The following is a 17,353-nucleotide window of genomic DNA, read 5'->3' as shown; positions in this document are numbered from 1 at the left end:
TGGCTGGCAAGCCCTCATTCGTTTGTATACATCTGTATGCATATATCGATCAACGTACATACATATGTATATCAGAAATGTTGGTTGCGCTCTCCATAGCTTTCAATTGTCGGAACATGTTTTGCTGTCTACTCGATCGAAAACTTTAAGTACGCGACTTGCTTGCTTTCTGAGGCTCATCATTTAGCCAACTGTTGTCGATTGTAGAGGCAGTTATTGTTGCTGGCCAAAGGAGATCCAAAATTGTCAACACTCAAACGAGTCACGGCAAGGTGAACTGAGATGTGAATGAGCTCAGCTTGAGGTTTTCAGCACAAATATCGGATTCGCAAGCCTGGCGAAGGCAACAAAATAGAGATTAATCTGGAAGTGGTTGCTGCCAACGGAAGCAGCACGCGATAATTTTGGAGCTGAATTCGGTATATACTCGCACATATAGCAAATACATATATACATAGTACATATATGTGCTTCAAAAAAATTATAGCTGTGGAATCGCAAAATCTTTGCTGAAAGTTATACTAAATTCTCAGCTACAATGAACAAGTTCTGGACGCTACTATTAATTGCTCTCAGCTTTTTGCTGGTGGGGGCCAAGAACGTGGATTATATAGGTAAGTAATTAATAGACAACGCGTAACGGTACCGCCTACTAATGTCAGCACACCAGATTTGATGGATTTAGCTGACAACGACGAGTTCCAATGGGGGGCAATGGAGAATGCCCCCGACACGCAAACCAACAATACCGCCAATTTTTTGATGCGCCATCGTCTATCCAAACGACAAGCAGCCCCGGAATTATTGGTAAGTTTAAAAGGACAATTGAACACAACTTTACAGCTAATATTGCTGACTTGCCCATCCCCATGAAGGAGAACAAGGACTTTGGCTCCTGTCGCACCTCACTGGGCGACACAGGACGGTGTCGCCACATAATCTATTGCCGTATGCCCGAACTAAAGAACGACGTTTGGCGTTTGGTTTCCCAGCTCTGTATTATTGAGAAGAGGTTTGTGAAAAAAATCTAAAAGATTTACTTCCAATTTTTCGTAGATATCAATTAATAGAACTCGTATTCTTCGATACCTATTCAGTGTAGCTACCTTATAAATACAGTAGGATATACTATAGCTTTGTGCGAATGTATGTACTTGGGGGGTAAACTGGTGTACGTTTTTGGTGCAGGGTATAAATGTACGAAACACCATTGTTTTAATATACACATCTTCATTAAAGGCACTGACCCGACGGGGAAGAATTTGTTAGCCAGTTGAGTTGAAAATATATGCTTTTCAGCAGAGACCGCAAATGATGATTACTTTCTTTTTTTTAACGAAAAAATCATTCATTTATAGTATATAGACCAAAACTGTACTATAGGGTTTGGTCTTGACTTATTGTTTAAGGATACATATATATAAATTTTGTCCTTTCACATTATGAAAAAAGGCTGGGACAATTACAACTTGACGTTTAAAAAACGCAACTTAGAGAACTATCATTATTTAAGGGTTTTATTTTTTTGCTCAAAAAATAATGATTATTAGTTAAGTTGAAAAATAAAACTCAAAATCAATCATTATATTGTGAGCAAATGAATAAAATAATTTAAAAAATCTTTATTTTGTAGTTTTTAGAATAACACAATCATTACAGTCCCTGCTTTTAATAAAAAAAAAAGAGATTACAGATATTTATGGACAATATTCTGAATTGAAGAATTTTATAAGCCCTATAAACAGACACACATACGAGTACATGTATGTATCTGCACTTCTGTTCCAACAGTTCCATCGGGATTTGCTGCACTGAACAGCGCTCCAATTTGCGATTTAGTCCACAATTTGTTGATGCAGCCGAGGAGGAGAGTCCACGCATTGTCAACCGACCGGAACAGAGAGGATGTGGAATCACCACACGCCAGTTTCCCCGAATAACTGGTGGCCGTCCCGCCGAGCCCGATGAGTGGCCCTGGATGGCCGCACTTCTTCGCGAGGGCATACCCTATGTCTGGTGTGGAGGCGTACTCATTACGGACCGTCATGTATTGACGGCAGCTCACTGCCTGCACAATTTAAAAAAGGACCAAATGTTCGTGCGGCTGGGCGAGTATAACACTCACCAGTCGAACGAAACACGCGCTCGAGATTTCAGAGTCGGCAACATGGCGACCCATGTGGACTACAACCCGTTGACCTATGAGCACGATATTGCTCTCATACGCCTTGAACGCGCTACCTTGTTTAATACCTATATATGGCCAGTGTGCATGCCACCACTAAACGAGGATTGGACGGGGAGAGGCGCTATTGTGACTGGATGGGGCACGAAGACATTCGGAGGCCCCCATTCCAACGTCTTAATGGAGGTAGGTGCTATTCCTTATTGGAGTTCTCCATTTCTTTATATACAAACATGTGTGGAGATTTAAATATTTATCTTAATTGTATCGCTTAAAAGCAATCAAATTAATCAAATAGCGAAAGGAATCCCGTTCTTGTTCCGTTTCTATGGCATTATATATGGATGTCCTTTTGCGAAGATCTTGTAAACGTTATTGTCGTTCATCGGCATTTTTAGCTCATTTTTTCCACTATTAGATGCTTGTTTTGTGGCATTTCTTTTAATTCGATGTACAATTTTATTTATTTACGAATGAAACGCTGACAAACAAATGAAAAATTGACTGTCGAACAAATGAAAATGTGCAGAAATAGCCAGAAAAGGTTGATCGCATTAATGTATCGTCGCGAAACTTCACAGGATTACCAACGGGACTATTTTGAATATTGCCACAAAATTTGATCAAAATCGGTTGAGCGGTTTCGTAGTCTATAGAGAATATACATAGATACTTCCATTTTAATATATGTAGATTATTATATTGATTAATGTTAAGAGTAATTGCTTTTTTGTTTATTTAGAAATTTATTATTTCCTAAATTGTTTTAAGTAGCATTTTGGAAATTCGCCAGTCTTGTTCTTACCCCTACAATTTCAATATGAGTTAAGAGTTATAATTTTATTTCTACACGTACATGCGCAGGTGAACCTGCCTGTTTGGAAGCAAATGGACTGCAAAAATGCCATGGTCGAGCGAATACCGGACACGGTTATTTGTGCTGGTCAGCCCGAGGGTGGTCAGGATTCATGCCAGGGCGACAGCGGCGGTCCCTTGCTGGTGCAGCTTCCCAATTTACGTTGGGTGACTATTGGAATTGTGTCTTGGGGTGTACGCTGCGGTGAGCCACGCCGACCGGGTATGTACACCCGGGTAGACCGATATCTGGAGTGGATTATATCTAATGCGGATATATAGCTAAACGAACTGTTAATCTTATTTGATTCTATGTGTCTGTGAACATATAATTTACTTTTTGTTTCACTTAAAAAAGTCTTGGTAAGATGGCTTACCAACTAAAAATAAACAACATTCTTATACTTATGAACCTGGATTGTTACCTTGACTCTGCCCCGACCCACCCCTTATGCTAAGCATTAATTAGGAATATGTTGGAGACTTCGCTGTAGCTGCGCTGGGTATCTTTTCGACCGTCTCCTGGGGCTGTCCAGGAGGACCTGTGCTGCTGCTAGCCGTGGTTGCTGTGTCGGAAAAGGCAATTTTATAGACATCATCGTAGGTGCCCGCAAAATGTACTTCCAGTCCATCAGTTATAAAATTAGGAAGCTCTTCAAAGTCTTTCTTATTGTCAACTGGCAAAATAAGGCAGGTGACTCCGCTGCGACGTGCCTGTTGAGAAGAAAAATAAATAATAACTTATGATGTGATTGCTTTAGACGTTGTTACAAACGTACCGCTATGGCCTTTTCCTTGATTCCGCCAACAGGTAATACCTTGCTCTTGAGTGACACCTCGCCTGTCATCGCCACATCTTGACGCACTGGTTTGCCTGTCGCCAATGAAATGAGAGCTGTGATGATGGTTATTCCCGCACTTGGGCCATCTTTGGGTGTGGCGCCCTCTGGTACATGTAAGTGAATGTGTTCCTGCTCCAAAAATGTATTATTGGGCTCACGATGATGCAGGAAATTCCGCGCAACAGTTAAAGCTATTTGTGCCGACTCCTTCATGACGTCGCCCAAATTGCCGGTCAAATGTAGAGCACCGGTTCCAGGCTCAGGTTTCTCGCTGCGTATGTTGCGCTTTGATGTTTCGATGTACAGCGAGGAGCCGCCCATAGCAGTCCAGGCCAGCCCCATTACTACGCCCACTGGTGTGTTGGCGTACATGCGATCCGAACTAAAGATTTGTTTACCCAAAAATGTGGTCAGATTTTCGGCATTTACATCAAATTGTTCGCCCTCTTTCTTTACCAAACGGAAAGCCACTTTGCGTATGACTTTCTCAATATGCTTTTGCAAATTTCGTACTCCAGATTCACGACAGTAGCTGCGAATTAACATGTTCAGCGCATCTTCCGTAATGCTTATCTGTGTTTCTTTTAGGCCGCAATCGTTCATAGCTTGCGGTATAAGATATTGACGTGAAATGGCAACCTTTTCTTCGGCTACGTAACCTGACATTTCAATGAGCTCCATACGGTCGCGCAGTGGCTCTGGGATAGTATCGATAACATTTGCAGTGCAAATAAAAAGGACGCGCGACAAGTCCACTGGTACATCGAGATAATGATCTAAGAAATTGGCATTCTGCTCCGGATCAAGAAGCTCCAACAAAGCCGAGCTGGGATCGCCTTGGTAGCCCCTGGTAGGTGGAAAACATTATATACAATTTTTATGCGGGCACTCCTTCCTACTCACTTGCCAATCTTGTCAACCTCGTCGATCAACACCAGCGGATTTTCCGTCTTTGTTTTTTTCAAACATTGGATCAGTTTTCCTGGCATGGCACCCACGTAGGTTCGGCGATGTCCTTTAATCTCTGCAACATCTGTCATACCGCCTACGCTAAAACGGAAATATTCTCGATTTAATGCTCTAGCTATAGAGCGAGCTATGCTGGTTTTTCCCACTCCAGGCGGTCCATGGAAGCACAAAATTTTTCCTTGCGTAGTTCCCTTAAGAGAGCTTACGGCAATGAACTCCAATATGCGCTTTTTAATGTCCTCCATACCGTAGTGGTCGTTGTTAAGAATTTCGGTGGCCTTTTCTAGGCACAAATTTTCGGGGCTGATTACGCCCCAGGGTAGAGAGGTGAGCCAATCTAAGTAGTTGCGAGTTACGCTGTAACATAAATATTTGTGATAAAGAACCAGAAATGCTGTATCATATTTATATGCGTACTTGAACTCTGAGCTGTGACTCTCTAAAAAGTTTAGCTTAGTAAGTTCCTCATCGATCACAGTCATAATACTTTCAGGTACCGTTTTGTCTTTGAGTTTCTCACGATACTTCTCTCCTATGGCATCCTTGTCGTCCTTCTCAATTCCCAGCTCCTTTTTGATGACCTTTAACTGCTCTTGGAGAATGTATTTGCGGTGTTGTTGTTTGACTTTTTCCTCCACCTCGCGTCCTATTTTTTGCTGCAGCTTAGAAAGTTCCAGTTCTTTCTTGAGCAAAGCCAAGGCCAACAGTAGTCGTTGAGGAATCTGCAAGAACATTAATGATTAGCTTAAAAAATGTAAAATCAACATCATTTCGCTTACATCTGCTTCCTCAAGAATTTTTTGCAATTCGGCTGGCTCAGCTGCCGATAATGAAGCGCCCAAGTCGCACAGGTAAATCGGGTTGTCCACAACGCGCTGGTTCTGATGCAACATTTGCTGCAGACTCTCTCTAGAATGGCGACCGCGACTACGTGGTTTAGTTCAACTGACAGTCGTGCGACTTACCCTAGAGACCACTTACCTGTACAGTGGATTCATAGTAATAATGTCCCGCAGCGTTTTAATAATTTCTTGCGTGAGCGCCTTGACCTCCTCGGTCTGTTTGTATGTGGGATGCTTCACATTCTCCACTTCCACAATAAGCACTGGTATGCCTTTAACAGACTTCTTTCCATCAGCGGCGGTATCATTATCGCTTGCTTTAGCAGTATCTTCCGACGGCGATTTGTCCCCTTGCTTTCTGGCTAGTGGTGACTCTGTCGCTGTTGTGTTTGAAACGACTCCACTGGTCAGTGGCGCCTCATGAGTTTGTTGCTGGACTAATTCCTCTGCCTCCACAGCTGGGTCACGGGTTATGCCATCCCTGCCAATCTGACGACGAGGTACACGGTTACGCGGTGGGCGTCCCCGTGGTCGGGGCATTTGTTCGCCTTGATCTTCAGCTGGGATGCGTAATTTAATATTAAATAGTGGATAATGCAAAGTTGTCATTTTCACTAGATTAAGAGACAACGCAACTATCACAATATTGGGCACAAGCAGAGTGAAAACGCATACCTGGCTTTGGTGGCGGAACATCCTCAATCACCTGGCCTGTAATGCGTATACGACGATGCGCAACGACAACCATTCGCAATTTATCGCCTAAATCTTGCAGTTCTTGTATCTGTGCAAAGGTTCCTATGCCATAGACATCATCGAGATTATGTACTAGCTCGTCCTCACCATCGTTTTTCTTAAGGAAAACACCAACATAGGGTTGATTTAATTTAACCTTGCGACGCAACAAGTCCATGAGAACGGGATTCGAAACCTGTAAAGAAGTACACGTAGAATACGTCTGCAAAGACAGTCTGACAACTGGCATACCTCTACTATCTTCATGAAGCGAGGGAATAACGGATTACGTCGCATGGCCAGCATCGGCACATGCGGCCACACATCCGGCACTGCAACCGTTGCTGGCAGCTGAGTATCGGGTTCGGGCATAACGTCGGGCGGCGGTTCAGCAGTCACCTCGTCATCAGAGTCGTCGCGCTTGCTGCTGCAATGGCGCTTGGCCTGCACCATCACACTTACAGTAGCAGTTCCATTATATCGCCCCAAGTGCCGGGCCATACGCATTTCATCAAAGTATTGTAGAATTGCGCTTGGCGCATGACGAGAGCGTGTAACGGCTGCACCGGTCGCTAGTCCGCGCACCAGGAGACGCATACGTATTGCTCGCGCTAACATTTTTAACAATTTGGATTCGCAATACTTAAAATATATGTAATTAAAACAAGAACAAGTTTCACATTGAACGAAGTGGTTATGTGATAGGCGGAACCGAGGGCTGTCGAATTTTCTTGAAGTTTCTATCGTTGCGACATCGATAGGCATAGGATGGGCATTATCATTTCATGAGTGCCCTACGGTTGACTTCATTTTCATATTTTCTTTTTTATAATCTTCGCTTTATGTTATATTTTGAACGCCTGTATAAGCAAAATTTAATTATTTCACAAAATAAATTATTTAATAAATTATTTAAAAAAATAAAATACATCAATATATTATATATAACTGGGCCATTGATTAATACGTATAGTATATAATATATAAGATTATTGTTTCTTCGCTCGCATAAAAATCATTATTATTGTTATTTTAGTTTCACAATTACACCTGCAATAGACGTGTCGCCAGTTAACATCGATTACCCGAAAATGTACGGCACTAGCTACATATAAATTTCGATAACAGTTGTTTTTTCGTACGTATCGTGCTACAAAATAGTCATAAACTTCGGAAATGGAGAAGCGATTTCATAGGCGTTAATAATTCTGATAACTTCTGAAAAGCGCTTACGATATACACGTTCGGTTCGTTTTTTCAATCGGGAACAGCGTAGGCTTTGTACTACCATTACACAAAGTAATTGGTAGTGTCTTATACCTATTTGTCATATTTGGAGACCGTGTTCGACACGCGATTAGAACACATTATGGCCACCAGGTTCGATCAACAGAAGACAAAGCATCAGCTTTTCCATGTGTCCCTTAGCTTGGCCACAACATTGATTTGCATGGCTTACATGCAGTATCGCCGCAATTGGGCGCATCTGGGTAGCTTTGGAGACTCGCTGATAGTGCCCATTGTGTTTACGGGGGAACTGCTGAAGGTGGTATTGGCTCGTTTTTATGGACGCATCGAGGACGGCGTGCTAACGACCAAGCAGCGCCAGAAGAAGGCCGCTTATTTCACGCCGAGGGAGCTACTTGGAGGCCTTACGTTGCAGTTTCTGTGCACTCTACTGTATGCCTTCATTTGCATCATACTGGGCGCACCGGTACTGGCCAACTACGAGCAAACATTTGTGCTTTCGCTTTTACTGACACTGTTGACGGTTTCGCCGACCGTATTTCTCTTAGGCGGTGGAGGCGCATTACAGGTTTGTTTTTGCGAAAAGCCCGAGTTCGTCACTAAGTGTGAGGACACAGCGCTGGATCTGTTTAAATACAATGCACTTGGTGGCATTCTGGGCGCCTGGGCTGGAAGTGCTGTGGCGCCCCTGGACTGGGGCCGCGACTGGCAGTTGTATCCCATACCTAATGTTATTGGAGCACTTCTTGGCAGTGCTCTGGGCAATATATACGCCTGTACGCATGTACTATATGCCACTGCCCGGGTTTATATAAGCAAAAAAAGTGCTTAGATAAACGCTTAAACAATGTTTACCCGGCCACCAACCAATAAGTTCACTTTTCGCTGCCACATTATACATACATTAAACATCGTACAGAAGTAAAATGCAACTGGTTATATTGTATTCTAGTCAAAGCAGCTGCAGCAACAACGGCATTACCAAAAAGCAATTAATCTATTTTAGTGTTACGATTTTAAGCATTTTTATTAGCACGTAATGTATTATTCGCTCTTTTTAAATCAATCAACTTAAAGAATAACATGTATTATCACACAAAAGACATTCAAATAGTCTAATGACTTAGCTGCTAATAATACATAAATATGTATACACAACTACAAGAATAATAAAACAAAATGGAAAAAACTTTGTATGTATGTATATAAGATCATTTGGCCGAGCCGCCATTTGTAGCCGATTGCACTTTATATATAATGCATTCACAATTCATAATATGAACTTAGATGTCCCAATCGTAGGATGGTATGTTCAGAATTTGGTATTATTGCAAGCTTTATGCCTTTGAAGCCAGCATAAAACTTTCATCTTCTATCAGGCAACGCTTGCTGACGTTGCATTCATTTGGAGCCCAGTAGTCCTCTTCATCATCAAAACTATCGTTATTCTTATTGCCATCGTACCGTTCGCTGAAAAATTCAGGAAGCGCAAACTCACGACTGCTATCGTTTGTATTGCTAGTCTCGCTCATTATGGAGAGACGGTTCCGCAGCTCCGCCTCTCCCACAGCATCATTCTTCGGACAGCTAGATGTTTCGTACAAGCGATGCAGCTTCATGAAATGCAGTCCATTAGCAATTCGCTGCATTGTCCCGCTCTGAACTAGCGCACTCCAATTAAGAGCCAGAGTTATGTGTGGCGTATAGGAAGCAATGCCAGCATTGAATTCCTCGCTGCTTATACTTATATTGTAATAAACTGTCTCATTGTTGGTCAGGAAGCCATGCGGCTCGTATAGTGGAGGTATTTGCTGCTCCAACTGTTGAGCATGATCTGCAGGCAGAATGTTTATGCGTGTGAGACGCCACTGCAGTAACGTCTTTAGCGGTGGGACGCCTGTGAATGGTGGTGGCGTCGGCTTTGCCTGTAAGCGACACTGGAAACCGCACGACGTAGCAGGTTTGAGGCAGTGGGCTCCAGCTTGCCCAGTTGTGACCCCCATGTTGTTCATGACTTTAAAATGGACATATTAAATTAGCAGAACGAGGCGACTACTAAACTCAGACAACTTACTGTATAATTTGTCCTCATTCAAATCATAGTCGGTAGAATATAGCGACAATGCATTGATGTAAACTTCCGATTTTTTCCCAGCCTTCTGTTCATCGTGCACGTTCTTAAGACTGACATCGACACCTAGTTCTCGGGTTACGGAATTACTGATGACACAGGTGGAGTTGACTTGCAAACAAGGCTGTACTTTCAATTTCCAAATATGACGCACTAGGCGATATTTTAGGTGCGCATTTAAAGGTGCTGGCAGGGAGTAGTAGAAGAGCAAGCGCAGCGTAAAGTCGCCTGGCGTAAACGGCGCTTGCAGCCACATGGAGACGGTGTGGCACTGCTGTGCATTCAAAGCGGCTTGTCCAGCTGGACGTTGTAATAATCGAAAAACGCGTTGGCGTCGTATTTCCTTATCTTTTACCAGATTGTCGTTTGACAGATCTCGTAAAGCTGTCGGGTAAGATAATATGAACTAATGAGTTAGTTATGCGCAATGATTGGGAATGATTTTCAAAACAAGAAATTACTTATCGACTTTCCGTATGAAACGTAAATTAATGATAAAACAGTTTCACTGGGCACTACTTACAGCTCAGAATAGAGAGAGGAATATCCGTTTGTTGGTCCAAGAGCGTGATGCAGCGCGGGTCATCAGTGCCTAGGTAAATGTCATCGATGGGCGCAATACCCAAATTTCGTAACGTAATGCTTACAGGTATAATTTCACCTGCCAGTATCTCACCAGGCACGACGCTAAAGCTAACACTCAGTGAGGGCACTTGTGGGACCAGTTTAATGCTGAGTCTGTTATCAAGAAGCGTCTGTGTGGACTGCTTAGCTGTAGCAGGCTTGATACGCTGTGTTTCAAACTGTAAGACCCCCAGCAGACTCGCGTTGGGCTCTGTAGACGCAGCCATACGGCACACCACACCAAGAATATGCAGGCGACCCGTTAGTTTTGGAGTCAGTTTAAAGTAAAGCGTTTTTGCAGCCTGCTCTTCCAAAACAATGGTATCGAGGCAGGTGGTTTTGATGGCTGCGTTGACTGCAGCCTTGCTCGCGCTGTCATCCTGCTGCTCGTAAACACTAACGTTCGACAGCACATCCTCGTTGTCTAGAGTTAGGCGCCAGAGCAGATCGATGTTATTAAGGGTTATACTGCAGCGCACGCTGTTCGATAATGTGACGGCCAGCTCAATAGGTTCTCCTTGCACAGCCAGTGGGCACTCCGTGGCTGGATGTTCCTTATTGTATAGGTATTGCGAAGGTTTGAATACAAATGGCTTGTTCGAGGCGGCCGTGATAACCAACATTTCTTCGATTTTGTACCAAATAGACTCATCAGTACTAAGATCTGAGTCTATATCAATGTTGGTAGCAGGTACCTGGGGCGCTGGCACATTCGATGGCTGCACCAAAGTCAATACGCGCACAGATTGTTGTTCAACGTGAGGGAGAGCATGTGGAAGCAGTCCCAATTCCGGACTACGCTTGACGAGCTCCTGCAATAGGCAACATAATTATGAATCACAGCGAGATTATAAGATTGTTAGCAATTTCAGAAATAGGTGAACTTTTTTGTTATGCCCTAATTCTGCAGGCCAATTGGCAAAAATGCTAGTGAACTTACATTCTGCGTTTGTATGTACTCCTTTAGAAAACTGCTTTGCTGCTGAGCATTCTGAAGGCTTCCCGGTCGTAAAAGATGGGCAAATGAACGACTCGCGTCCTCTAATTTTTTAAGCATGTAAGCCTGCTTGGCAACCGTGTACTGTATGTGGTCCTCGGCCAGACTCCAGTGACGGTTTTGAAAGACCTGGTAGGCTTGGCGGTAGCAACGAAAGGCATGTTTGCGTTGCCCGGCCCGTGAATAGCGATTGCCCGCGAGCACAATGTGAAAGGCGTACTTTCGGTGCATGGGCGGCTGCGTGACTAGGAAGCAATAAGCAGCCTGCTCCAAAAGCAGCGCCGAGCGTAGGTCAGACTCCTCGCTAGTCATTCGTATTAACTGTTTGGCCACTTCGGAGTACTGTCGTGCAGTCTTTAGGCACTCCATGCTCATAAGGGTGGCACGCGTCGCAAATTGCTGCAGCCTAGATAAAAAGAGAAGCTGGATTAAATTCCATTTGGTCATAGGGAAATGGGATGATAACTCACTTGCACACCGTTAAATAGCACACAATGGCGTCCTCCATATAATCGTATGTCTTTCGATGTGAAGTACCCAACATGAAAGCAGAAAGTGCGGCCATTTCTAGGGCACCGGCATAATATTGCCAAGCAGAGTCCGCATTAAAATCACGCTTAGCCTGATGATAAGCCTGGAATGCCAAATTATAGTGACCAAACATAAAGTATAGGTCTCCAAGTTTGCGCGTTTGGAGCTCTGCCGATTCGTTGGTGTAGCTGCAAAAAGCATATGAAATTCATAAGGGAATAAATCTAGCGAGCCAGCATGTAACCACTCACATGACGGCATTTTGATTGTTAGTTCCGGCACCAGGTTTACTGGTTACAAACCAACGCTTCGTTGCACTAAGCAGCGACTTGCTGACACCCTTCTTATTTGTCACGCCTTCGCTTAGTATTCCCACTAGTTGCTCTATATACGGTATGAGCGCTCGCACCGCGTAGTCCTGTACAAAGTGTCTGAGATTTTCTACATCGTGGGCATTTAAGCAGCTGCCATGCGGAGCATCTGCGTCAAAATCTGCAGCCCATACATTGGGATTGATGGTTTGCGACGCAATGCTTTCGTTGCTGATGGAAAACTTTGAGTTAATTGCCTCTGTTGCGCTTTCTTGCATAGGACTGAGAGGATGTAGCATTGTCAGGTCACTACCAGCCTCTTGGGCTGCAGCGCCCTCCAACAACTGTGACATTTGAATTGAAGGCATGGATATAACCGAGACTGCTTCCTGTGGTGATTTGGGCGCACTGATTTCATTGGCAATAGTGTCTGCTTTGGGCTGCCGCTTTATATAACGCGCCCAATGATCTGGTATGTCATTATTTGTGTTGGCTTCCAGTGAATTGATTGAGATCAGAAAACATTTGTTGTCGCCAAATGTAGACTTAATCAACTCAAAGCCCTGTTGTGCTTTGGACAAATCACCATGACTGGCTTCGTGCAGCACGACATAGCTGTTGAGCACCTGGGTGGGATGGAACCATTTTGGCAGTTTCTGAGGCGTTATGTTTTGCATTTGTTGCACGCGCTGCGTCATTTTATGCGCCGTTTCCACGATCTGAGGATCCGCGCTAGACAGCACCAGCAAACAGCTGAGAAGATGGCGAGTGAATTCATGTTCCGCAGGAAACTGCACAGTTAAGAATGTTTCTCGCCACTGCTCAAACCAAGGCTCAGCGCTGGGCAACTCTAGGTCGATACCAGCTGAAAAAGGTTCGGATACTGTTATATCACAGCTTAACAACCTTTGTTGATGCTCACCTATTGTCACTATTTTTGTTTTCTCATTATGTGCATTTGTCACTGACTCGTTCAGCATTTTCCGTGCCAGTACAGTTTGGGGTGGTCGCCAGTCCACGTCACAGAAGTTAAGTCGTAATCCACGTATGGACACGCTAGTTCCCGAAACGTCGCGAAAATGTGCTGAAAAAGATTTCAAGTTAGTGTTTTAGGAAGAAAAGAGTTCGTTGACCTACCATCACTGGGGAGTCGCGCAAATGGCTGCAATAAGTCCACAAAGGATAAATTGTTTCGATGGCAAATTTCGTCTGCCATATGGCTGCTCACCACACCTATGAGTGGCGAGAATATGTTTCGGATTATGTCGCGCGCATTATAGTTTTGTTCGGTTAGGTGTATCATTATTTATGTATGTAGCTCTAAATTACTATTTCCCAAAAAAATCAGCACGGAGTGGAGAAGTACAGCGCTGTTATTGTGTGCCGCGACAGCTGCTTCGACAAAAAGCGCTGCCATACGTATATATATTTGCAGACTAATGTTAAGTTGGCAGTCCTTCTTCGTAGTTGACAGCTGGAATTGGCGGGAATAAAGCCGTCAGCTGCTGTCTGTGCACAGTAATTTATTTGTTGAAGGAATTTCACAAGCGTTTTTATACGACATCGAAAAAGTTATTATTAATAATTGCAAAAAATAACGATTAAGTAAGCAATAAGTGAACTAGTGCTAGTATTGGCGCGATTTTCTGTGCATTATGCTAATTTTGGTTACACTCGTAGATTTTGACCAACTACTCCAGGGACGCAGCCGCTGAACAAAAAAGAAAAACGCGCCCTAGGTAAAGCGTCACATTTGTTGGAGCACCCGCGAGTACAGTTGCCGTTGTCAGTATGGCTAAGGTTCACATTACCAACGTTGTCGTGCTGGACAACCCAAGCAGTTTCTTCAATCCGTTTCAGTTTGAGCTCACGTTTGAGTGCATTGAGGAACTGAAAGAAGATCTCGAGTGGAAAATGATTTACGTGGGTTCTGCCGAGTCCGAAGAGCATGACCAGGTGTTGGACACCATTTATGTGGGTCCTGTGCCAGAAGGACGCCACATATTTGTCTTCCAAGCCGATCCACCTGATTTTACAAAAATACCCGAACAAGATGCTGTGGGCGTGACAATAGTGTTGCTCACTTGCTCCTATCGTGGCCAGGAATTTGTGCGTGTCGGCTACTATGTAAACAACGACTACGCTGATCAGGAAATGCGCGAGAATCCTCCGCCAAAGCCACTCTTCGATAAGCTAACGCGCAACATTCTGGCCAGCAAGCCGCGTGTAACTCGATTTAAAATTAATTGGGATGACGGTAATACAAACGGTAATGCAAATGGTCACGAGAATGGCCATGATGATGAAATGTGTTATGCCCATGGAGATGGGCCTTCCACTTCGGTGAACGTGCAGCACGACGCTGCCATGGATGAGAACAGTCTCGCCATGCCTATAGAGAATGGCGTCAGGGCTTTGAACGAAAACTCCAATTCCCTGGCCATGGAATGCTGAGATAGAAGTCTACCTAGTATACGCTCGCAACAAACACATAAAACACATCAGCATATGACCTGGCGCCTCTCCACACACTATGTAATGTATGTAATATGATGGCACGACACGGATCACATAAGGCCTTTAACTATATATCCGAACTATCAATATGTTAAAGGAAAACTCAAATTCAAATCGTAAAACACTTAAACACACAGGAACACAATGGTCATCCCCGTATGCCTTGGCGGCCTCTTTCTCTCGCCAGTAATTAAGCTATGTATGTAATTTAAATTCGCAGTTAAATACATTAAATTTATATATAATATAGAATTTTGTATGCGTAAAAATGTCATAGTAATACTAGTCATCCTCCTCTTCGTCTCCACCCTCGGCCGGACCAGCCTCGCCGCCTTCTTCCTCTTCGACCATTTCTTCGGATGAGCTGACCTCCTCGATTGGCTCGATTTCCGAGGCCAAGTCTTCGTCATAGTCGCTGATCTCGCCCAGTTCGTCCAAGCATTTATCATAGTTCTCATCAAATAATATAGTCTCGTTCAACGACTGCACCTCAACCTCTTCGTCGGGAGGCAATAAAGCAGGCGCAGTGCCTGGTGGACACTCTGTGATATTGCGGATCTTGAGAGTGTGAATGTGAAAGATGGCTGAGCGATTAGACTCGAGGAGTATCTGATGGAATACGCTTAACAGGCGATCCATGTTTCCAAACATGCGCACCGAAGCACTTTTCGGATCCTCACCCTCCTCGAGTATGCGGCCAACAATGTGATGTCTGTAGGGATCCATCAAATATATAAAGTCACCCTTCTTCCATAACGAATACATTTGGTTGTTGATCTGGAAGATGACATAGTCGTTTTCATCCAGCGCCTTCTCCAGCATTAGGTGAAAGTCATTATACTTGTACATAGGTACACACTTCCACCAGCCTTCATACACGTTGGGAGAAAGCAGTACCTCGCCCACAAACTGGCCCATGCGGATTTGGCGAGGAAATGTATCCAGATCCAGCGGCTGATTGAGATCTATGCAAGGGTCCCAACAGTTCTTGCACATGTTGACGCCGTAGCACATGACTTTGTCATATGTCTTCTGGTCCCACGTGGCCGGATGATCTATCTTGGAAGCTAGGGCTGTAGCAACAGCTACCGGTAGAGCGCTACGATTACGTAGCGCATCTTTTGGATTAAGTGTTAGATGCAAATTTGACTTGAGATAAGCATAGTCCGAAGCAATTACATCGAACTCACTAATGCGCGTGCCATGCTCCCGTTCCTGGCTCTGGCCACCGGGTGTGACCAATCTTACTACCAAAATTTCTCGCAGTTTAAAAGTATCTGTGGGCTCTAGATTACTCTCATTCTTGATTAAATATATTACATTGTCCATCGACTTTAGCACAAGCAGCATAGGAAACCCGCTGTCATGATTAGATCTCAATGTGTCCTTGTCGCGTCCATTCAAGTCCAACACCATCCAGATGCCCTTGTCGCGCCAGATCAGCAAATACCAATTGGGAGTCCAGAACACTCCGAAGTGGGCTTTGCGAAAGAAGGCTCGCATTATGGGTCGCAAGTTTGCCACAGTGTTGGAATAGGGGCTCAGCTCAAAAGGCACCTCCAGTTCAATGGCAAACTCATAATCATTTACTTTAAAGTGGCGTGTTATTCTTTGTTCGTTCTCGTCGTACACTTCTGGTCGTAGCGTCCCGTTTGGATTATCCATAGTTTCCGAATCAGCAAACAGAACTTGACCCTCCACGCAAATGTGATCAATGAGCTCTGGCTGCCACTCGTTGCGTCGTGTAAAATAGGTAACGGCAAAGCCTTTGAGGTTTCCCGCGTAGCGCATCAGCTCAACATTGGGCACACCCGGCTTGCTGGGTACCAGACCCGCAACTACCCCAACTGGATGACCCAAGGAGTTATCGTACTTGGATCGGCGACCTGTCACATGCAAACAAAAGCAATACAGTCGGAACAGACATGCCAATAGTGATACTTTACCTCGTAGACATTCCTTGGGATCGAAGGGTGGATAGTAGGGCTCATCATGACCGCCGAAGATGACGCAATTGCGACGCGAAATGGGATAATCGGCCGTGAGGTTAACTAACTTGTCCGCGCTTCATTTAGCATATAAGATTTGTCGGTCAACATAAATATTAATGTAAATACGTGTGGCCATCTTGGGATTTTATAGTTTTTCTTACCAGGGCTCCTCCGGGGGCTTACAGACGGGCTGTGAGTCTTTGGGGCAACGCGGAGAGCTACAGCAAGCGCCACCTGAAAATCTGCCTTGTTGCGACATTTTCTTATAAACACGAAAATTTATCTCTTCAATAAAACTAAGATCTAATTTTTATTTAAACTAACAAGAAATTTGTAACAGCTCAGAGTTGTTTTTATATGTCTGATCACAAAAGAAACGGCTGCTATAATGGGCTTTCGATTTTGTAGCAATGCTATGCAATCTTTAATGCCATAAATAATATACCCTTTTATTTTACAGTTCGATTATAAATTGCTGTGTAAGCCTAATGAAAGGGGGGAAGGGATTTGGTCCCATATTTTCTTGAAAGGCTCGGAAAGTCACTTGGTTATAGAGATCCATGTACTTTTTTTAA

General features: G+C 44.0%; 6 protein-coding genes across 11 annotated transcripts; 3 read left to right on the top strand and 3 right to left on the bottom strand.

The window, feature by feature from the left end:
- The first annotated feature begins 200 nt into the window (after positions 1–200).
- LOC115621640 (venom protease) lies at positions 201–3,452 on the top strand. Of its 2 annotated transcripts, none has more exons than XM_030515451.1 (6): positions 201–419; positions 488–614; positions 671–807; positions 876–1,012; positions 1,792–2,371; positions 3,050–3,452. In XM_030515451.1, exons 2-6 carry the CDS (start codon positions 539–541, stop codon positions 3,320–3,322), a joined length of 1,203 nt encoding a protein of 400 aa, XP_030371311.1. In that variant the 5' UTR covers positions 201–419; positions 488–538; the 3' UTR covers positions 3,323–3,452. The 2 variants fall into 2 exon arrangements, with proteins under 2 accessions (XP_030371311.1, XP_030371238.1); XM_030515378.1 differs by having other exon boundaries at positions 534–614; positions 3,050–3,322.
- LOC115621365 (lon protease homolog, mitochondrial) lies at positions 3,320–7,083 on the bottom strand. Of its 4 annotated transcripts, none has more exons than XM_030515032.1 (8): positions 6,681–7,083; positions 6,369–6,624; positions 5,833–6,307; positions 5,631–5,778; positions 5,269–5,573; positions 4,786–5,208; positions 3,820–4,729; positions 3,320–3,754 (listed from the first exon to the last, which is right to left on the bottom strand). In XM_030515032.1, the coding sequence occupies exons 1-8, from the start codon at positions 7,044–7,046 to the stop codon at positions 3,506–3,508; spliced, it is 3,132 nt and encodes a 1,043-aa protein (XP_030370892.1). In that variant the 5' UTR covers positions 7,047–7,083; the 3' UTR covers positions 3,320–3,505. The 4 variants fall into 4 exon arrangements, with proteins under 4 accessions (XP_030370892.1, XP_030370970.1, XP_030371044.1 ...); XM_030515110.1 differs by having other exon boundaries at positions 5,631–5,760; XM_030515184.1 differs by having other exon boundaries at positions 5,833–6,253.
- Positions 7,084–7,563: 480 nt separating this feature from the next.
- On the top strand, positions 7,564–8,865 carry LOC115631325 (uncharacterized protein C1450.15). Its single transcript, XM_030528049.1, has one exon. It carries the CDS (start codon positions 7,798–7,800, stop codon positions 8,506–8,508), a length of 711 nt encoding a protein of 236 aa, XP_030383909.1. The 5' UTR covers positions 7,564–7,797; the 3' UTR covers positions 8,509–8,865.
- LOC115631310 (trafficking protein particle complex subunit 8) lies at positions 8,704–13,624 on the bottom strand. 2 transcript variants are annotated; one of them, XM_030528028.1, is made up of 8 exons: positions 13,408–13,624; positions 13,193–13,354; positions 12,211–13,135; positions 11,899–12,147; positions 11,372–11,834; positions 10,331–11,243; positions 9,751–10,191; positions 8,704–9,690 (listed from the first exon to the last, which is right to left on the bottom strand). In XM_030528028.1, exons 1-8 carry the CDS (start codon positions 13,571–13,573, stop codon positions 9,014–9,016), a joined length of 3,996 nt encoding a protein of 1,331 aa, XP_030383888.1. In that variant the 5' UTR covers positions 13,574–13,624; the 3' UTR covers positions 8,704–9,013. The 2 variants fall into 2 exon arrangements, with proteins under 2 accessions (XP_030383888.1, XP_030383896.1); XM_030528036.1 differs by lacking the exon at positions 8,704–9,690 and having other exon boundaries at positions 10,021–10,213.
- Positions 13,625–13,746: 122 nt separating this feature from the next.
- Positions 13,747–15,012, top strand: LOC115623553 (histone chaperone asf1). Its single transcript, XM_030517948.1, has 2 exons — positions 13,747–13,875; positions 13,951–15,012. Exon 2 carries the CDS (start codon positions 14,062–14,064, stop codon positions 14,722–14,724), a length of 663 nt encoding a protein of 220 aa, XP_030373808.1. The 5' UTR covers positions 13,747–13,875; positions 13,951–14,061; the 3' UTR covers positions 14,725–15,012.
- LOC115623545 lies at positions 15,013–17,101 on the bottom strand. The gene is made up of 3 exons (XM_030517935.1): positions 16,940–17,101; positions 16,734–16,852; positions 15,013–16,673 (listed from the first exon to the last, which is right to left on the bottom strand). The coding sequence occupies exons 1-3, from the start codon at positions 17,035–17,037 to the stop codon at positions 15,070–15,072; spliced, it is 1,821 nt and encodes a 606-aa protein (XP_030373795.1). The 5' UTR covers positions 17,038–17,101; the 3' UTR covers positions 15,013–15,069.
- Between the last annotated feature and the right edge of the window lie 252 nt (positions 17,102–17,353).

This window comes from Scaptodrosophila lebanonensis, unplaced genomic scaffold (assembly GCF_003285725.1).
Source record: "Scaptodrosophila lebanonensis strain 11010-0011.00,11010-0021.00 unplaced genomic scaffold, SlebRS2 tig00000001-arrow-pilon, whole genome shotgun sequence".
Lineage (NCBI taxonomy): Eukaryota > Metazoa > Arthropoda > Insecta > Diptera > Drosophilidae > Scaptodrosophila > Scaptodrosophila lebanonensis.
The sequence above is the reverse complement of the archived record's forward strand: the minus strand, read 5'-3'. Positions and strand labels throughout refer to the sequence as shown.